General features: G+C 39.0%; 1 protein-coding gene across 1 annotated transcript in view; it reads left to right on the forward strand.

Moving 5' to 3' along the window:
* The window catches only part of RAB38 (RAB38, member RAS oncogene family), a 25,640-nt gene extending 11,614 nt beyond the window's left edge, over positions 1-14,026 (forward strand). Inside the window, exons 2-3 of the mRNA XM_009321652.1 lie at positions 2,500-2,780; positions 13,796-14,026. Of these exons, the coding sequence (XP_009319927.1) occupies positions 2,500-2,780; positions 13,796-13,948 (434 nt within the window). The 3' untranslated portion in view covers positions 13,949-14,026. The remainder of the gene's footprint in view (positions 1-2,499; positions 2,781-13,795) is intronic.
* Positions 14,027-19,108: the final 5,082 nt, after the last annotated feature.

Raw genomic sequence — 19,108 nt, forward strand, 5'->3', positions numbered from 1 at the left:
CAACCCAAACTATTCTATGATTCTATGATTCTATCTTAGATAGCTGTGTCCCAAAAAGACCCAAGTTTACCTGTTCTTACATTATCTACATCTCATCTACAGTGCATCTCAAGAACTTTGCACGAGAAGTATAAAGTATGACAGAAATACAATATGCATCAAAACCTATTTGTATATGTTGCTGCTTGCCTCACTGCTAAGTTTCTAATCAGACCTTGACTTGTCTGAAGGCGCCTTCTTGCAGATGAAAAAAAAATTGCTCAACAAGGAGATTATTGAATAGCACATGACTTAGCCATTCATCTGATTAGCCCACTGATAGGAATCATAAGACATTTTAATAAAGTATAGCCATAAGAAATATTCAATATGACCTCATATTTCCCAGAAATGTTATATTTCTATCTTGCTTTATCAATGGGACACAGTGTTTGTTTAAGGTAAAAAAAATCTAACATGAATTTGGGGAGGACGGTCACCTACTTTTGGTTTCTGTAGCATGTGAATGCCTTTCTCCTTATTGCAAGAGCTAGTGCCTAAACCCAAAGATCAACATCGCAAACAGATGGTGTTGACCCCTTAGTGCGTTCAGTGCTATTTCCATTAAATGGAACTGCATGGTCTAGAAGTCCAGTAATCAGCACTGTTCAGTTCTTAACCCAGCCTTACATTTGACAGCACAATTTTCATCAGATAAAACCGCCACAGGTAACCTTCCTAGGGTCAGAGGCAGACTGCCAATCTTCTTGTCTTACTAACCTACTCAAAATCATGCACATTGAGAAAATAAGGCTAGAAACAGGTTTCCATTGAATGTTGTCTATTTTCATAGCACCTTTTCTCAGCTATGGGAGCATATGGTTGAATACAAGAGTTGTCTTGCTTGAAGACTGCTGTTGTCGTGAGATGTTTCAGGAATTTATAATTCTTTTTTGGATCACCGCTCAGCAGTAGACATCAATGGAAATTCTATTTTTTCACTTCAAGAAAAATTCTGTGTAATTTGTTTCCATTCTTGGAAACATTTTTTCAAAGTTCCCATGAAAACAGCATATATATTAACAAACCCACAGCTGATCAACATACCACATCCTGACGTCAAGTGTGTTAATTTTTACACTGTTAATCATGTAAAATGATAGATATTTACAAATGTCCGTGTGTGAATATAATAATATATTGTTAGCTCACAAAAATACTGTGAATAACTTCCCAGAAAACACTTTGCATTCAGCAAATAAAACCATAAAGATTCTGAACAGATCTAGTGTGAAATGTCTCCTCCCAGATCTTTTCACTGGAGCAATACAGCTCTTCATATTGCTACTGCTGTGCTATTTCTTAGAACGCTTTCCACGTTTGAAAGGCTTTAAATTCACCTTTCTCACCTCTGTGTTTTAGTTTGCCAGTAAAAGTAAATTCATAATTACTCTAATGCCTGGTATGGCTGCAGAGCTTATTTATGTTACTGTTGATGATTATTATCACTTGCATGAGAATATGCAAGATCCTCTTCATGCATGAGCAGATCAGTTTTGTTAGATGTTTCCCACAAAATACCATAGTTTCAAGGAGCTTCCAGTCTGGTACCTAGATTTTTTGTGACTCCTATTTAAAATCCTATAACGTACACCAAGACCCTTGGTACTATCCTGTCGTGGTTTAACCTCAGCCAGCAACCGAGCACCACACAGCCGCTCGTTCACTCCCCGCCCCCCGCCGGTGGGATGGGGGAGAGAATTGGAAGAGTAAAAGTGAGAAAACTCATGGGTTGAGATAAAAGCAGTTTAGTAATGGAAATAGAATAAAATAATAACAATAACAATAATATACAAAGCAAGTGATGCACGATGCAATTGCTCACCACCCGCCGACTGATGCCCAGCCAGTCCCCGAGCAGCAGCCCCCCCGGCCAGCTTTCCCCCAGTTTATGTACTGAGCATGACGTCCCATGGTATGGAATGTCCCTTTGGCCAGTTGGGGTCAGCTGTCCTGGCTGTGCCCCCTCCCAGCTTCTTGTGCACCTCCAGCCTTCTCAGTCGGTAGAGCATGGGGTGCTGAAAAGTCCTTGACTGGTGTAAGCACTGCTCAGCAACAACTAAAACATCGGTGTGTTATCAACATTGTTCTCATCCTAAACCCAAAACACAGCACTGTACCAGCTACTAGGAAGGAAATTAACTCTATCCCAGCCAAAACCAGGACATATCCACAGACCTAGAAATCTGGCAGTCTAATAAGATTGGTTATTAAATTTCCTTGGATGTTTGCTTTAAAATTCCTTTTTCATGCTATACTCTCTTGCATTTTCATACAAATGTGTCTACCATAGTACTTATTATTTAGACAAAAAGTAGCTTTCCAGAGACTTACAAAATGAAGTCCTACCTTCAGTAATGTTCTCTTAGAAAACCTGCTACGTGAAATATTGACCTCGATTGGAAGCAGTGATTTTTACAAGGTGGTGTTTTTTTCCCCCTCCTCCTTTCTTCATCACAGGTCAGGAAAGGTTTGGAAACATGACCAGGGTATATTACAGAGAGGCCATGGGTGCATTTATTGTCTTTGATGTTACAAGACCTGCAACATTTGAAGCAGTGACAAAATGGAAAGAGGATTTGGACTCCAAGTTGGTTCTTCCAAATGGCAAACCTGTGCCGACAGTCCTCTTAGCAAACAAATGCGACCAGGGAATAGATGTTCTTATGAACAACGGCATCAAGATGGATCAGTTCTGCAAAGAGAATGGGTTCGTGGGCTGGTTTGAAACATCAGCCAAGGTAATGTTTCCATTTCTTTTTAAATGTTTCTCCAAGTACAGAGAAATTGGTTCCTAAAATAGTTCACTTGGTTGAAATATGTACCTTGCAAAGCTCCTCTCTTGGTGGAATTAATTAAAGGTGAATTTGTAAATTAATACATTTCTATTTCTTTTAGGCCTCTTATTGCAAAGCAAATTATATGCAGTGTTCTGAAATGCAGCTGCTCTAACATGATAGGCCAGCAGTAAAGTATGTAACTGGTCAACAACTTACTGTGTAATAGCCTGGGGAGGAAGATGACCTTTGGTAAGGCGCAAAAGCTACCTCTTATGAATGATATGAGGATATTTTTCATAATTCTTAACAGTGAATATTATCTCTAAATATTTATATAACCACTTTGCCTGAGAAATGCTGATTTGAGACAATAGCTTTATTGTGTTAGATTCCAGAAAAAAAGTCAGTCTATTTTAGCGCTTGTACGATGCTTACTGTTATAAGCTCTCATTCTCAAAAGCCTTTTCAAAAAAATCACAAAGCTGGGGAAGAAGGAAAGATCAGTGGTCAAAGTGCTGAATGAGCTGCTCTGAGGTTCAATTCCTTGCCTTGGTACAGATTTCCTGGGTGCCTATAAGAAAATGGAGATAAAAATCAGAAAGGGCACTGGGACTTCCAAAGCATAAAGGCCCAAGGTACAGTGGTCCTGTATATCGATTTGAGTTTTCTCAGACGATCTCAGTGAATGCAAGATTTGGAGAGCTGGCATGTGAAATATTGATTTGAACGCAACAGCTCAATGGATATTGTGTTTATTGTATTCTCCAATTATGAAAGCTGGTGTCATCATTAACAGCTCTGGGGAACATTTGAATGTTTTAAATGTAAACAGTTTGGCTCTGGTTTGACCTTGATTGTTAGTAGACTGAATCTCTCAGTGCTGCATTCAGTTGTTTAATTTCTTTTAAGCACTTTATGAAAGTTACTTAAGAACCTTTGGAGTGTATACTTTTATTTTACTTTTCTGGTCTTGATCCTTCTTCAGGCATTAATATTTAAAAGAAGTCTCACTTGTAATCAGCAGAAGTAACAGCAAGTGACTAGCAGCATGTCGTAGTCTGCCTCAAGCATTGCATGAACTCTGGGCTGAGATGTCTTTGTGGTCAGTGTCTTTGCTTTCCTGCCGAATGGGTCTCAAAACTAGTCACTGTTTCTTCAAAATGCCATTTTTAGGGAGATGTTTTGGTCTAGGTCAGTGGGTAAATTATCTTGCTCTACAAACAGGGTACTTCTCATCCCTGCATGTGCAGGACATGGTTTGAATTCAGGTCTGTGGTTCTTTGCTGATTTGTGCTGGGTGAGACCACCAGAATCCAGTGTTCCTCTCTAGGATAACCAAACCTTTACTATGGACAGCGTCTAGTTCTGATTAAGAAAGAGGCCAAGATCTCTTACACCAGCTTCTTTGTGATAATTATGGCAGAAAGCTAATTATTCCAGGAAAACATAACAAAACAAACCAAAAAAACTAGAGAGCAAAGCATTTGGAATAGCAGCTACAAGAAGAAGATGTGGAAAGTTGAGGGGATTATTACAGGACAAATTATTATTATTTGTATAAGAACTACATATTCTTCCCCTTTTCAATATTCTGTTAGGTGTCTAACTGTCTTTCAGGCCACAAATAACATGAAATATCTGGTTGCAAGTATTGGGGATCCAGTTCACCGGTGATGTGTAACACTGTATATGGCTGTTTTCTTCAGAATTACTTTTTCTTCATTTCTGACATGTGCATGAGTCTACATTTTCTGGAGACAAGAACCAATTCACTGAAAACTAAGACCTGAGGGCAAAACCATCACAAAAAATCATGTGGAGAGAAATGAATAACAGACTGTTTTAAAATGCCTGCATCTAAAAGATTTTCAAAGAGAACGAGAGGGAACGGGATGGACCGTTATTTAAAGGATACAGGGCCATAGTTTCATTATTCTAGGTTTGGATCAGCAAAGTCATGCAGCTGGTCACTGCTTTTTAGCCTATGAGAAAGGAATCTGTACCATGAATTCCATATGCTGGTCCCCAGCAAGCACCTGTCCACCTCTTAAAAAGAACCACCACATTTATTGTGCCAAGGGCCATTGCAGGCCATGGCAGAGAATGAATATACAAACAATTTCAAAGGCAGCAGAGGGGTTTTACCGTGATGATGGAACCAGTCTTGGGCAGAACTATGGAAGTGTAAAGGACAATTAAAGTTTAAAAAAGTCACAACAGAGGAAAATTTAGTCCAAGTTTCTCTAAGCCACATAGAATTAAGGGTTATTTTAAACAAAGGAAATACATAGATTTTTCTTACTTTATTGAACTCGGAAACCCAAGCAGTCCTCAGGTTACCAGTGCAATCATGTAAGAACAGAATGAAATCCAGTTATGACAAGTCTTATCTTCAAAAGCCATTGTGAAGGGAGCAGTGAGAGTTGAGGACATGACTCTCTCATCGGACTGTTCTCTGTTGCTATAGACTAAATGCTAGGATCTGTTATTCTGCAATCCCCACACCTGTTTTCCGCCCAGAGTTGGAGGCTTCTGACTTTAAAATGATGCAAAGAAGAATAATTCCACTAAAGGCGGTTGAATCACAACATTTAGGCTAAGTTAGAGCAGTATAATTTCCCCATTTGGTCTAAATTCTGAACTAAAACCTACGCATTTTTTCTAAACAAAAGTTATTATTACTATTATTTTAAAATATTGGATGTAACATGTATCTGGTATTCTTTCAGCCTAGGGAATATTAAATAATTGAACTTGGATCTGGGGAAAATAAAAACCTAGCTACAGTTGCTATAGAGAATAGAAACTCTTTTCTGAAGCAGAACAGCACTAACAGAGAAGTCATCATATTGCAGCCAGCAGTTTTAGCAGTTCAAATAAGTAATAACTCTTTTCTGTGGTATCCTGGAATAATTAGATCTCCAGAGGTTTTCTGGAGACATGCTTGGAAATGTTATAGCCTTCAGAGCAAACTGAATATGATTTATGCATTTTGGAAAAACAAAGGTGATTATTTATAAAAATACATCTTTTAGTTCTGGTTGCCTTGCAGAAAGTATCATGCTATATATGTACCTACCATATTTCAAACTGTCAATAGTTTGAAATTTTTGGCTGTAGCACTGGCAGATTACACCAAAAACATCACTGTATTATTCCCTGGTGCTGTTTTTCTTAAGTTAACAACTTTGACATGAATCATTTGAGCCACCTAATGCATTCATATGTACTAGTTTTGATTCTTACATTAATCTAAAGGAAATACTCAGCCTGTTCCAATCTTCTGGTCCCTATGAAGATAGAAGAACTTGTTCTGGTAGTTTGCCATGTAAGAGGGCCCTTGTGGTGCAACAGCACAATGCAGCATAGTCATAAGTTACATATATCTCTCTCAGTGGAGAGCCTGGTCTCTTTTACATATGGTTGTTTGGTTTGTTCATATTGATTGCTGTCTAAAAGGCACATCCCGAAATAGTCACGAAATAACCCTTAATAGTAAATTCTTTAATAACTTTCATTACCACAACTATCGTGAAAGATGCATTTTTTTAAAAGAAGGAAATTTCTCCTTCCTGTCACACAATTAATTATCCAGCATGTGGCCGGAGTAGCTGAGAGCTCTACTCACATTTCCAAGCCTTTAAACTGTTTTCACCACCATTCCTAGCTCAAAGAGGTGAGCTTTTGACTTGGATTAGAAAAGCAGCAATTTCAAGCTTATTATCACTTTATAATGAAAATGGAATTTGTGCATCAAAACAGACAAGTCAGGCAAAACTAAATGTGCTTGAAAATACCTACTTCAGAAATGACTTGAAATACCTGACGACTGACCATAGCTGTGCTGTGATTATGCCTGAGTTCCTCTTTTCCCTGCTGTAATTCTGCTGTCAGCAATACAGAAATAGGTGAAAAATCTTTTTGTCTAAATTGCCCAGAAGGGCTGGTAGCCATGCTTTTCAGATCCTTACCAAACTAGGCTAAGCACACAGCTCCTTGTCTGCTGAGCTTCGTGGCCTGGAGACTGAATGAGCATTGAATCTCTGGGCTATTTGGACACATCCTATTTGGACCAGGAAAAAGTTATAGAATCTTTCCTCCTCTAGGAAAGGTGGATGATAACATGTCCCTTCTCCAGCTTTTTTCTGACAGGCAGTCCACAGTGTGTCATAGTACCCAAATGTTGGACTAGGAATCAGGAGTCCTCTTTGCCACTGATCTACCACTTTCTGAAGGTATCCTTCAGAAAGTCACTCTCTCCTCTGATCCAGCCTCTTCTTCCATAAAGCAAGGACAGCAATTCTGCTCATCTTACCAGTGAGCTCTGTGCACGAACAAACTCTACTATCCTTTGTTTAAAACACAAATTCTTCAATTCTTCTGACTGGACGATTATTATGAAAGTTGAAAAAAACAAGCTATACTGCAAACTTGCAGAGGAACAGGATATGTGTTTTCGATTTCCATAAAGACAAGCGAGGTTTGGACATGTATTTGAATTAGGCTGACACACTACAGCTAATCTGTTGATCTGGTGACTGAAACCAAAGCAATCCATTTGAGACTGCCAGACCCAGTTAGGGATGTGTAGCTCCCTACATTGTCTTTTTAATTCACTCGAAAAAATCTCTAACCAATCTCACCACACAGAGCCTTAGAAGATATTTCAGCTTCTGCCATAAACCAAGAAATGAAGCTACACCTAAGGCAGAAGCTTTCAGTTCAGATATACAGTCACTCGGTGCAGAATCCTCTGCAGAGTTTGTTTCCTGTGGCTAAAAGGAGTTGCTTTGGATCATCCTACAGGTATTACAGCTGGCCTATAGCTCTCTGGATCACTTTTATGAAATACGTTACTTAGTGCTGGCCAAAAGCTGGAAATCCACAGAATCACAGAATTGAGAGCGGAAGGGACCTCTGGAGGTCATTTAGTCCAACAATTTTGTTGCAGAATATCCAACCAGCTCTAAGAATTCAACTACAGAAATTATCTTGTTCTCAGGGTTGCAGTCACAGCAGTTCACATCCATGAATTTCATGTTCATGCATCCAGATGGCTTTTAACTTGTGTGGTTGTGTTTCTAGGTTGTGTTGTGCCACAGCAGTATGGCACAACATCGTAATAGGACTCTGCTGCCAGCTGTTTCCAAGGGAGTTCTGCTACGGGAGCATGTGGAGCCATTCCCTCAGATTCCTTGCTCCAGGGGAGTGCAGGTTAAAACACCTTGAAAGTCATATCCCTGCTCCTGGATTTTAGAGCATTATAGAAATAAAATGTGGAAACTGTGTGATTCTCACTAGGTTCCCATCTAATACCTGAATATTTCAGAATTTGTAAATGTTTGCTTAAGGGAAGTTGATTTTCTTTAACTCCAGTAATAGAGTGGAAGGTCATGTCTCTAAACGGTGCTGGCTTAGACCTCCCCAAGTGCCCATGTTAGGTAGCTATGTTGTTCTTCACCCTGACGTTCAAGGTAAGACTCAGAAGCATCAGATTCAGCCGGAGAAAGAAACTACCCAAATGTAGGAAGGGAGCAGTTTTATAACAGAAAACAACCAGACAGACAAATCTAAGATACCTGCATGGCAAAGAAAAATTTTCATTTCGAAGTGAGACAGGCCCATAAAACTAGCAAAGGCCTTTTTTCTTCTGTAAAGAGCTAAGAGTCAGTCTAGTCTGAGGGGATTTATTTCATATATTAAAATAGAATGTTCTACATGTTAATATTCTGCATCTGCATTAGAGCTCGCAGATAAGGGGGAAGGCAATCCAGAATGCAAAGAAGCTTGCTGAGCTTATGTACTGCTTTGAGACACATTCAATAAAGTATTTATTTTCCCTTCTGTTGATTGTTGCATTACAAGACTATGACATTATTTCCCATAGCGATAAGTTCAAAGGTTGCAATCGTGCAACTCTACTTCCCTGCCCCAAGTTGCTATCCTTTCCCCAAAACTGCCCTTTGAAAATGTACATTTGAAGGAGATTGATCTACAAAGCAAACTGTAATTTAATTTGTGTCTTTCAGTGTCCCTTTCTGGCTTTCAGAGATTGCTCAGAGTTATTCTTTTTGCCTTGCTTTATTTGGTAATAAAATAAAGAGTAACGTGCTGATTTTCACTTTTGCATTCCTTCTCAATGGGGTCAAGAGAAAGACCGACTCAAGTAGTCAGACATCATCACAGGGGCTGGGTTCAGGTCCTTGCTCTGGCAGACATTGGCAGGTTGATGCAGGGTAAATCACTTAGGGCTGGATTCACAACTTAGTTCTTGCATCATTGACTGTGACAGTGTCTTTCAGGTGCTGGAGCTTACTGAGGCACAAAAGTCACAGAAACGGGTTAGGCATGTCAGGGGACAGGGCAAGGGGAGATGCCCAGGGAAGGGTTTCATAAAAGCTAGCATGCTAAATCAGGATGTCAATGTGAGAAGTAGAGCAAAGCAGGAAGAGAGGACTAATAGCAACAAAGGCACCAGAACATGGGTAAGATCCTTCCTTTTTGGTCTTGCAGTAAAAACTCTCCCACAAGCTTCGGGAAAGAAAGGTGTTGTGTTCCTGCCTTATCATGAGAAGACTTCAAACTATGCCATCTCCCACCTTCCAGCTAGCCACCATGTGCTGGACCAGGTTTCATGCAGTTCTCTCTGTTTGGGGCTCTGCTTTTCTCCATTTGATAAATGGCCATAGCAGCACTTCCCTATCACAGAAAGATGCTGTGAAGATAAACACATCAAAGATGTGGTGCTGAGTAATGGCAGCCTCAAAAGTAGTATAGGTAGACAGACCTTCCCCAGTATTTGGAGAACTGTGAAGATAAAAGTGCCCTCAGAGCAGGCTGGAAAATAATCTACAGCACTACAGGTGCATCTAGTACCATGTCAAGAGTTAGATAACCCCTGAACATCTTGATGTTCAGAAGTGGCTCCACCAAGGAGGCAGAGTAGGCCCCTCAGTATGACCTAAAGAATTTGCTCAGAACATGAAAGGAAGTTAGTAAAAACAAAAAAAAAAAAAGAAGAGAGGAAAAAAAAAGAAGAGAGAAGAGAGAAGAGAGAAGAGAGAAGAGAGAAGAGAGAAGAGAAGAGAAGAGAAGAGAAGAGAAGAGAAGAGAAGAGAAGAGAAGAGAAGAGAAGAGAAGAGAAGAGAAGAGAAGAGAAGAGAAGAGAAGAGAAGAGAAGAGAAGAGAAGAGAAGAGAAGAGAAGAGAAGAGAAGAGAAGAGAAGAGAGAAGAGAAGCAGAGGCGAGGAGAAAGAAAAAAGTCTGAACTGCAGCAATCATCACAATTCCTGCGGTGTTTTGTGTAGAACAAAAGCCATAAGGGAGATGACAGTTAAGGCATTTCAACATAGAGACCCACAGAAAGACATCGTTTCACTCTGTTGTCTCGCCTGTATTTTCTTTCTTTTTTGAAACAGAATTATTTTTATTTTTAGGCATAATTGGGGCTGTTTCTATGTTTTAGTACAATTAGTAGGGTGTCTGTGATTATTCCTCTCTGTCCAGTCTTACGCTCTGGTTGTTGGTTTCTTTGTATTTGTTGGGTGGATTTTCACCTACTCCTTTTTCTCTGCCCTTCCCTAGATTGCCTTTCAACACCTCCTGCCTTCTAAAATTACCAGGTCTCTGGGTGTCTGTGTTTGGGTAGCAGATCACCTTCTACTGTCTGCAGCTGCTTCGCTGCCTAGCAGAATATTGATTTTTTTTTTTTTTTTTTTTTTGCAAAACGCATTGTAAGAGGAGAGGTGCAGAAATCAATATTTCATTAGACAGACCAGAGTACAGCCATGTCTGATCCACAGACCTGGGACACAGAGTAGACACCGTAGGATTAGGGTTGTAACAACAGACAATAGTAGCATCAGAAAGGAAGCGGTCAAGGCATAGAGCTGGGACAGCAGGAGTTGCTTTGTTGGCATGAGCATATGCTCCTTGCAGAGAGTGAATTAACATGTCGCTTCTCATCCATACCACGTACCAGTTGTCATCTGAACCATGGGAGAAGGCTGGAGCTAGACACAAGCTCAAAAACAGCTGTGCTGTCTGCCAGGGTCGCCCTTCCTCTCTTACTCCCTTTGTACCCCAGCAGAAATTTTCATCCACACAGCTTCGACAGTTCATATAAATGTTCGGGATAAGAAAATGCCTCTCTGATCTAACACACATTATGGAAAGGACTTTTTATTCCTTTCCTCTCATACAGAACAAAAAGCAGAATTTTAATGGCATGGGTGCAGATGCTTTGAATGGTGAATCCTCGCAAACCAGCACATTTTGCTTGAAGAAGAGCTCAGTCACAAACTTCAGCAGGCCCATCTGAAGGGATGATGCTCTAGCAAAGAGAAAGGTGGGCATGGACTGAAAGTAGAAGCCTTTTCAAGTGGAATGGCCAGAGCCAGGGATGACCCCTATCTGTATCTAATTCCACTTTACAGATAGTCAGTAGATCTGGGCAGACACCTGCCAGGAAAACAGCAAACTCAATCCAAAATGCAATTAATAATGTAATAAGAAATATGGATCAAATTTGGTAAATAATTTCATTAAGAAGGAGAAAGAGCAATGCAGAAAAAGAGAAGCTTTTAATTTTTGTATTCCCAAAACTAAGTATTTTTACTTTTTATTTCAAAACAATACTTGCATATTAAAATTTGGCTTTCTTCCTCAAAAAAACTAGAGAGATTTAAAAAAAGGTTTGATAATCCAATTTCACTTTGGTTTGCATTCTGGCTGAAGTAAAACAGCATTGTTTTTTCCTTCTGAATTTTTAGGCTGGGGTCTGGCACATGGACTTCCATCTATCACCAGTGGGGTTGAGGGATGTCCACCTATACTCATTTTATGCTTTTGCGAGCTTGGGTTCCTTCTCCCTTTCCCACTCTTACAAAATGCTGATCTTAAGCCTCTGACAGAGATGGTTTCTGTTAATACATCTGAACATTAATCAGTTTGGGCACAATCTCAGATAGTCACTAAGATGATGTTGAAAAAATGCATGCTGCTATCCCAAGAGAGAAGCAGCACATGGGTAAATGATGCTTATCAGTTCATTAATAAAGGAAAACACAATGCAAAAGATTTTTCATGGGTGTTTTTGTGCATTTAAAATCCTGTTTTGTCTTTAGCTTTCTAAGCAGTACAGAGAGATATTTTTCATTGTCTATTTTTTCTAATAAAATTTCACAGTGTTCTGAAAAAGACTTTTGGTGCATGCTTGAGGAATTCGCTTGTCTGCTCTGAGAGAGCCATGTGATACAGTAACATTTTAACATCTCAGTACAGAGCTGATTCCCAGCTCTGTATTACTTTCTAGGGGTTAGTATGTAAATGACTTGTCTAAAGATTGTTTTTTTACAACCAGCTGATATTCTTTACAGGTCAAATTTCAAATATTTAAGTTCACTTGTGTAGTTGAAGAAACCCATGAAATCTTGGCACTAACTAACGTCTTCAGTTGGATCCCCAGATTTCAGCTCTTTACCGTGGTGCAAAGGCATGGTCAATGGAGTTTGTGGAGCTTTGCCATTGATTTCAAGGGGATTAGAAATCAACCTCACACAATCCATTACTTTAGCTTTTGATCTTCATATAATTGTACCATCTCTACTGAAACATACACACATGTACTTTGGTTTCTTTCTTTTATAGCTGAACTTCGTACTTAAACATCTCATCTGACTTTTTTTGAACATACACATGCAAAACAAAAGTTTCACATATTAAATTTTACAGGTTATTTTATTAATGATGCTGAGTTAATGCTGAGCATTTGCTGAAGGTAGACTTCATGGCATTGTGTGCATGGATGTTTATGGTCTCAGTACAACAGGCTCCAGATTCAGCGTGGAAGCCTGGGTCAGTTTTAGATTGTAAATAAAAACATAATCTTTATGGAGCGAGAGGAGTATGTGCATATACATAAATATATACATATATATTTGTATACATTTCTATATGTATGTATGTGGGTGTGTGATACAATTTCCCAGAAAATTGAAGCTACGATGAGGTTTCTATCTCCTGTCATATAAAATAAGTAATCAATGCCAACAGTTAGAATAGAAGAGTGTCTTTTATGCCAGAAAGCCTGACTTTTCATTCCAAACATATCGGTGGCTGTCATAAAAAAAAAAAAAATCCTTACGCAGTATTACTGCTTATTTTATATGCTGTGCTGAGCTGTGTCTCACTGATCAGGCTGTTTCAGCTTTGCTTATTCTACAGACGCAGTAAGGTTGCTGCAAGTTAAATGTGCTGTTGAAATAAGGCACATGTAGAAAAAGATGTGCTTTGCCTTTTGTTCTAAACCCCTAGAGTGAGGATTTCTGTCTTACAAATGAAACCAATGGTGATATAGCTCTTCTGAAGCAGTACATTGGAGATAATGCAGCCTCAACAAAAAATAAGTGAGGACTCCGAATGATATAGAACTTTTTTTACTGTTTTGTGAATAACTTGAGATTGTATCATTTATTCAACAAATCTGGTTCATCACAGGTTTCACTGTGAGAATTGTATACAGAAATCTTCCTGAAAATGTGGGAAAGGCTTTAAAAAATAAGTGCTATTGATGGCTGTAGTTGCTGATAGGTAATTAATAATTTGAAAATTAGAGTAACCGTTTTTCAAGCAGTAAAATGTGGATTTTGGAGCGTTATTTCAGGCATCTGTCTTTAACATCCCTCTGGCATTTGTTTGTTTAGTTTATCGAAGCAATCAAATCACCAAGAATTTAGGGTAATTTAAAGCGAGCTCTGTGTATAATTTAAAGGAGATATGAATCATAATATACAAAAAACCTACCTACCTTAAAAACTACAGTAAGCATTATGTAATACAGTCAATTTTTAAAAGCTGTTTATTAAGGAAAGTAAACTGTTCATGTTGCCTAGAGAAAAAATTAATTATGCACAGAAAATATGCAGCATGGTGTGATTAATATTGACTAATCAACCTCTCTTTCTCTTTCACTTGCAGGAAAACATAAACATCAATGAAGCTTCCAGATGCTTGGTGAAACACATAATTGCTAGTGAGAGTGATCCAGTTCAGTCTGTTGAACCAGATATTATAAAACCACACTTGAATTCCTCCAAGATTGTCAGTTGTTCGGGTTGCTTTAAATCCTAAGAGACTTCCAGACTATTACAAGAGCTGAACAACTATGATTCACAATGTATACTTTATCCAGCGTAGCCAGCCTGCCCAGATTGTCCATAAGCAGATTGCCATTTTCTCAAAAATATACTTAACTTTTTCCATAACTTTGACAGCTGAAATTTATTATGAGCTGTTCATTGATAGCAACTATTCAAAACTGTCTTTGGCTACTGGTCGAGTAAGACTAATGGTGATGGCTGTGCTTTCCCAGTTGGGTAGCACCAGCAGTGATATCAAAACCTATTTCTTTGCAATGTAGTTTCTGAAAGCTCATATTTGTGATGAGACTGCAGTAAGAGTCTACTTGTCCATTGGTCTTCCAGCCCGTCTTCTCGATACCCTGACGAGGCAACCATCATCATTACACTTTTTTGTCACCCCTCACACTTGAATGATCTTGTTTCATATGAGGAAGATGATGATGACAGTGAAAATATAGCTGTTCAGAAAGAGGCAATAAAAATGTTCACAATGAAATATTCCCATTGCAAGTTCAGTTTCCTGGATAAATTGGCAGGATTGAACATAGAATCATAGAATCATAGAATGGTTTGGGTTGGAAGGGACCTTTAAGGGTCATCTAGTCCAACCCCCTGCAATGAGCAGGGACATCTTCAACAAGATCAGGTTGCTCAGAGCCCCGTCCAGCCTGACCTTGAAGGTTTCCAGGGACGGGGCATCCACCACCTCTCTGGGCAACCTGTGCCAGTGTTTCACCACCCTCATTATAAAAAAAATTCTTCCTCATATTCAGTCTAAATCTACCCTCCTTTAGTTTAAAACCATCACCCCTTGTCCTATCACAACAGGCCCTACTATAAAGTCTGTCCCCATCTTTCTCATAAGCCCCCTTTAAATACTGAAAGGCAGCAATAAGGTCTCCCCGGAGACTTCGCTTCTCCAGGCTGAACAAACCCAACTCCCTCAGCCTTTCTCAACATTCAGTTCTCCAGAAGAACTCAGCTCGTAAGACTGAACCCTAATGCAGTTTTTCCTGCCCCTTTCTGAAGAGTTAAATTCACATAGTTGTTAATTAACATTGTCTTCAGGTGAATCAAGATGAAACAAGTCAAGGGTAACGAGTGACAAAACAGGGAATTGGGGGTACAGTCTCATAGTTGAAGCGGCTGAGAGTTTTCAGAAAGGTTATTCTAGAAAGCCAACATCTCCTCTGAAAAGCACTCATTGATTTCCTTCCTGTCTCTCCATCCTTCATGCCACAGGTGTTGTCCCTGTGTGTTTAAACTGTGTATATTCTCTAAGTCCCTGCATGCATCCTTCCATTATGTTGATTCTCATGGGAAAATTCACTATCCACGTTATAATGTAACAGTTAAGCTTTTCAGGAATGCATCTGTGTTGAATAGCAGGGTATTTGCTTTCTGAGAACATTCTTCTAAAAAACACGATTGTATGAATGATCATAGGAAGCAAAGAGAAACAGTCCTAAGCAACACTCCTGGAATATGTGCAGAATTTGTTGAGCTGTACTGTGGAAATGAAATGGTTGATTTTCAGTCTCACAAAATATGCAGGTTGGTGGAGTCATTCAGACACGTATGTCTAGACAAGAAGTCTTGACATCTGGCTGCAAGCCCCTGCAAGACAAACTTTCCCTGTCTCCTGCCATAGACAAATCACTTCCATTTTCTTGTTTCTACTGAGCCTTTTTCTTCTTAAGCCATGAACTCTCAGTGGCAGGAGCTGTCTTCTGAGATGGGTTTCTGTCCTTAGAGGTGAGTAACACCATGGAGGGGAGGAGGCAGAATCTCATGACCTCTTGTGTTTGCAGACATCACTGCAATACTTCACTGAATATTTAGTTGGAAATGAAGGAGTAAAACTCTCAAAGGCTAGTAAGTAGGTGTTGGGTAGAAAAAAAAATAAATCCTCAAGCTGACCTTATCCTGTGAGATCTACGGGGCTCATGTTTCTCTAAAGTTCAGCCTATTACTGAATGAGCTGTTACTATATAGGCGCTGCAGAGGAAAGTCAGGGACAGAGGCATAACTTTTTATGTGCTCTTCCTAAAGCCTTAAATTGATACATTTTTGTCACAGAATTTTAGAATAAGAAAGCAAGGTCTGTGGTTTTAAAAATAAAAAGCCACATCCAGAATAAATCCGCACACACACGTAGATGTAAGGTTCCATATATATCATAAGCTGGCTTTTTTTGAGGAGAGTAATTTTCAAGTTGTCTTGATCACAGTGTTATCCTTTAACACCTGTGTTAAACATCCTTTAACCCCTGCTGTGATCTGGGTCAAATACCTTAACCTTTCTGCCTCAGTTTCCTCATCTGTAAAATAGGGATTGATGTACACACCTACCTCACAGCACTCCTTGAAAGTTACTGTTGGCACCATGCTTTGAAGATATATGTTATACAAATGCCAAGCTCTATTACTGCTCAGAATGAAATATGAGTGCCCTCTAGCATAAATACATGGTGCTGTAATGCCTTAATATTCTAAATCTGTCCAGGGTTTGTCTGTGCTGCAACAATTAGCTTCAATTATTCCACCTGAGTTAACCTAGTTGAGGTTATAAAGCAAGGTGTGACTGAATGGGATGATTAGATTAGCTGCAGATGGGTTGAAAACTGAAACTGTGGCTGCACAGATGTTGTGGTACTAATTTAATAATCTCAGCAGCAAAGCTCCAGTTCAGAACTAGTGCTAGATCAGCTATTTCAGATTAAAAGCATTATCTAAGTCAAGTAGTATGGATGCCTTATTAAGGGTAACTATTCATTCATACCTTGAGCCAACACTGTGGGGAATGCAAGCACCTGGATATTCAGATGGCTTCCAAAGGGCTAAATTTTCATGAGTTGAACCCCATGCTTTGACTATAAATTGGGATGCCTCAGGTGAAGCAGAGGAAGTTTTAATTTCTTCCAAAAATTATTTTGTGCTCAACTTGCAACAAATATAGCAGTTGCTAGTGTGTTTTAGTTATCTTCAGATCACTTGTCTTTGGTGGCTTCTAGCCAATACGCGTTAAGCATAATGGTAACTTTCACAAATGTTTGAGAGCTATGGCTAAAGATCTGGTATAACAATAATTAAAAACCCACATAAATAAAACACTTAAAGGACAGATCTTTTTTTTTTTTGCTTCACTGTATTGTATAAACCTGCTTTAAACTATGAACTCATCATCTGTTCCCCTTGTTTCTATTGTGTCAGGTTTCACTGCAGTCACAGTTCTGGGGCAGATTTCCCACCTCTGGTAGATGGTGGACAGAATTTGGCCAATTTCTAGACTAAGGACTATACGAGGTATAAGTTCTAAAGTAATACATATTTACACTGTAAGAATTAGAACAGTATCATGAAGAATCAGGCCTCCTTAGGAGGTCACATAATTCCAAATGTTCATTTTTATTTATACTGAAGTGATAAGAATCTGTCAAGTCTCTTTCTATAACACAATAAATAAATGTGTGAATTCCACCTGGGTATCTAGCAAACGGAGCCTTTTTAGAAGGGGTTGTCGTAGGCAGGCAGAATAAAAGCTTTAATTTAGAAGTAATGAGCTCAGTTTGTGCTAATACCCTTTCAGGAACAAATGTAAAATTTAATTATACTGTGTCAGTCCCTAACAGGTTGGATTTCCTTGTTTTTTATTGATACATTCTGTGCTATGTCCTCTTTGCTGTCATTAGGGACCAGGCATCTTAATTGCATGGCCATTTCAAAATGAAATATTTTCCCCTTCTGTTTGCAATAAGTAATAAAAGACACGAGTCTCTATTGCCTTCCAAGCGGGCAGAGATGCTGCAAAGTGGATTTAAAATTAATTTTCATTCTAGTTCTCCATAAACACCCCTCTGGGTGTCCCAGCACTTAGAACCACAGGCTGATGCGCAAGTGAGGTGCCAGGCACGAGGGATCAGCCCGAAACACTCATGAAAAATGGTGTCTGAGCATCTCCACCCCAAGGCTTCATTTACCAACTCAGGCACAACACCAGTAATGACAGGATGCCTTTCATTTTCCATCTTTGAAGCTCCATACAAACAAAATCTCATGATCCTAAATACCTTGGGAAGCATATACGTATTACTGATAGGAAAATGGATGGAGTGAAAGGTAAATATTACTTTATTATTCCAGAAAGATCATAATTTATTTGACCAAGCTGAGCTTTCAACAGAAAGCCATTTGGACTCTGAAAATCAGGCTTTGTTCTTCCTATGCACCATTTTTTTAGATCATATCTTTTCATTGAACTTTTTTATTCAGGAATAGTTTTTCCCAACAGTACCTTGTGTATGCAGCTTGAATTGTTGTACATCAATATTTTATCTTCAGACTCTTTTTTTTGGCTTCTATTTTAACCTACCTGACCACATAAAAGAGGGAGGGAGGGAGAAGGTGCATGTTTAAATAGCAGTTTTGTTTTACTTCTTAAAGCAGCTTGTCTAGCTGGATGAAGTGAAATTGGTAAATAAATGTGGGATATGCAATTTTATGTCAATTGCCAGTAAACAATCAATGAAAATACATTTTACTGCACCAATATTTATGCATGTGACTGCAGGTTCTATTGTAATAAAATACGATATTTCTGACAAAACATGGAATATGAGTGTTTTGTAAAATTAATTCATTAGCCAAAGTAAGCATATACAAGTAGCCACAAGCTAATTCAGCTTTCCTCATATGTAGCCAATCTCTGATATATATATTTAAATAGTTTCATTTAGACTGTTTAATTTCTGTACAACCTCTCTTTAAAACCACCCATGTTAGTGTTTCACATTGATTAAAGGGTTACATGTCTGGAAGAGAAACTTTCCACCTTTTCTCCCTTCATCATCCTATTTGATATGCAATTCCAGATGCAGTTTTTACGGCTCCAGCTCTTCAAAGAACTCAGTTCAAAGCCTGATTTTACAGGCAGAATTTTTGGCTCACAGATAGATGCATCATCATTTTGGGGGCTCATTATTAACCACACGCTCAATTCTTGAAAGTCTGGCTGGGTAATAAATGGCCTACATTTGCAAATTGGGCAGCTGCATGTCTAGGATGTAGTAACTGCATTTGTCTTCAGCTGTCAGGGCAAGCTGGTACCTGCAGCAATGTGACACACTTGACCTTTCATGATTCCCCAGAAA

The sequence above is a fragment of the Pygoscelis adeliae genome, unplaced genomic scaffold, assembly GCF_000699105.1.
Source record: "Pygoscelis adeliae isolate BGI_AS28 unplaced genomic scaffold, ASM69910v1 Scaffold523, whole genome shotgun sequence".
Classification (NCBI taxonomy): domain Eukaryota; kingdom Metazoa; phylum Chordata; class Aves; order Sphenisciformes; family Spheniscidae; genus Pygoscelis; species Pygoscelis adeliae.